The sequence below is a fragment of the Fopius arisanus genome, unplaced genomic scaffold (assembly GCF_000806365.1).
Source record: "Fopius arisanus strain USDA-PBARC FA_bdor unplaced genomic scaffold, ASM80636v1 scaffold00064, whole genome shotgun sequence".
Classification (NCBI taxonomy): Eukaryota; Metazoa; Arthropoda; class Insecta; order Hymenoptera; family Braconidae; genus Fopius; species Fopius arisanus.
In genome coordinates this window covers 87,311-88,463 of record NW_011887803.1, presented here as the reverse complement: position 1 = coordinate 88,463, position 1,153 = coordinate 87,311, and the positions used below count along the sequence as shown (strand labels likewise).

At 39.1% G+C, this 1,153-nt stretch overlaps 1 protein-coding gene across 1 annotated transcript in view; it reads right to left on the bottom strand.

Annotated features, from left to right (window-relative positions):
* Nucleotides 1-1,147, bottom strand: part of sog (short gastrulation) — a 29,737-nt gene extending 28,590 nt beyond the window's left edge. Inside the window, exon 1 of the mRNA XM_011308961.1 lies at nucleotides 554-1,147. Within this exon, the coding sequence (XP_011307263.1) occupies nucleotides 554-677 (124 nt within the window). The 5' untranslated portion in view covers nucleotides 678-1,147. The remainder of the gene's footprint in view (nucleotides 1-553) is intronic.
* Between the last annotated feature and the right edge of the window lie 6 nt (nucleotides 1,148-1,153).

Genomic DNA, 1,153 nt, shown 5'->3' with positions numbered 1-1,153 from the left:
TCGAATAACTGCGATTCTGTCCCCATCAGATTTTCGCCGATATCTCGAAATTCAAGGGGGATAACGGGTTTTTCATGGGTACATCTTTTGTAGCTCTCATCTTTTTCTATGGAAAATGTTTATACGAGAAAATTGATAGGGCCCGACGATTTCGAGATATCGGGGAAACTTCTGTTTCTGTTTCATATTATTTCGTCAATTCGATTGATTGTCGCAACGATTTCTGCGCGTTAAAATCCGAAACATTTGATTCTCCATTTTCTGATTGATTTGATTCTTCTACATAATATTCCAATTGTTTATCAGGAATAATTCCAAGAATTCCAAGAATTTCCTCGATTTATAAATGTCAAATGAAAATAAATAAATGCACAAATATAACAGAATATAAAAAATATGAACAAAAATTATTTTTCAGGGAGTTGCAGATATTTTCGATTTTTCTGTGAATTCACGTGGATTTAAAAAAATAATTTATCCATGTGGTGGGGGGGTACTGGGGTTTCCCCAGGAAATCATAGAAAGGCGGGAAAAAAGTCATAAAAATTCTCACCGGCAGCCCGATGGGGTCTCCTGGCCCATTCATCCTCAATAAGAGGTGCGACCTTCCTGGCCTCACCCCCAGGACCCGCAAGTCCCAGTAGAAACACCAGTGCAACACCAGCCAGACCGATCATCTTCCCAAAACTCGATAAACCGGCAAAAATTCTCACTTCAACCTCTCGTCCGACGCCCGATCTTCCCACACTCGAAAAAAATAATTGATAAATAAATAAAATCAATTGACCGGCTATTTTTTAATCACCCGACAATCAATTTTCAGATTAAATAACCGTGATCGGTGATGAAAATCGTTATTCACAGAGGAAAAATCGTGGAAAATCAATGAACCATTATTGAAAACGAGTCAATCAATCAATCGAAATGTCCTCGTTAGTGGATCCAAAGTCCCACGATGTCACCGGCACGTGTGAAAAAATCTCAGCGCATGAGTTGGAGTTTTTCAAATGAATTTTTCCACTTCAAACGAGTGAAAAACAATCACGACAACCGTCCAGGCAATTTGACAAAGTCCCGTGCACTGTCGTCGGTCTCATCATCGTCATCATTGCCGGTTGGTACAACACAACTAGGAGAGGAAAAAAAAAAAAAA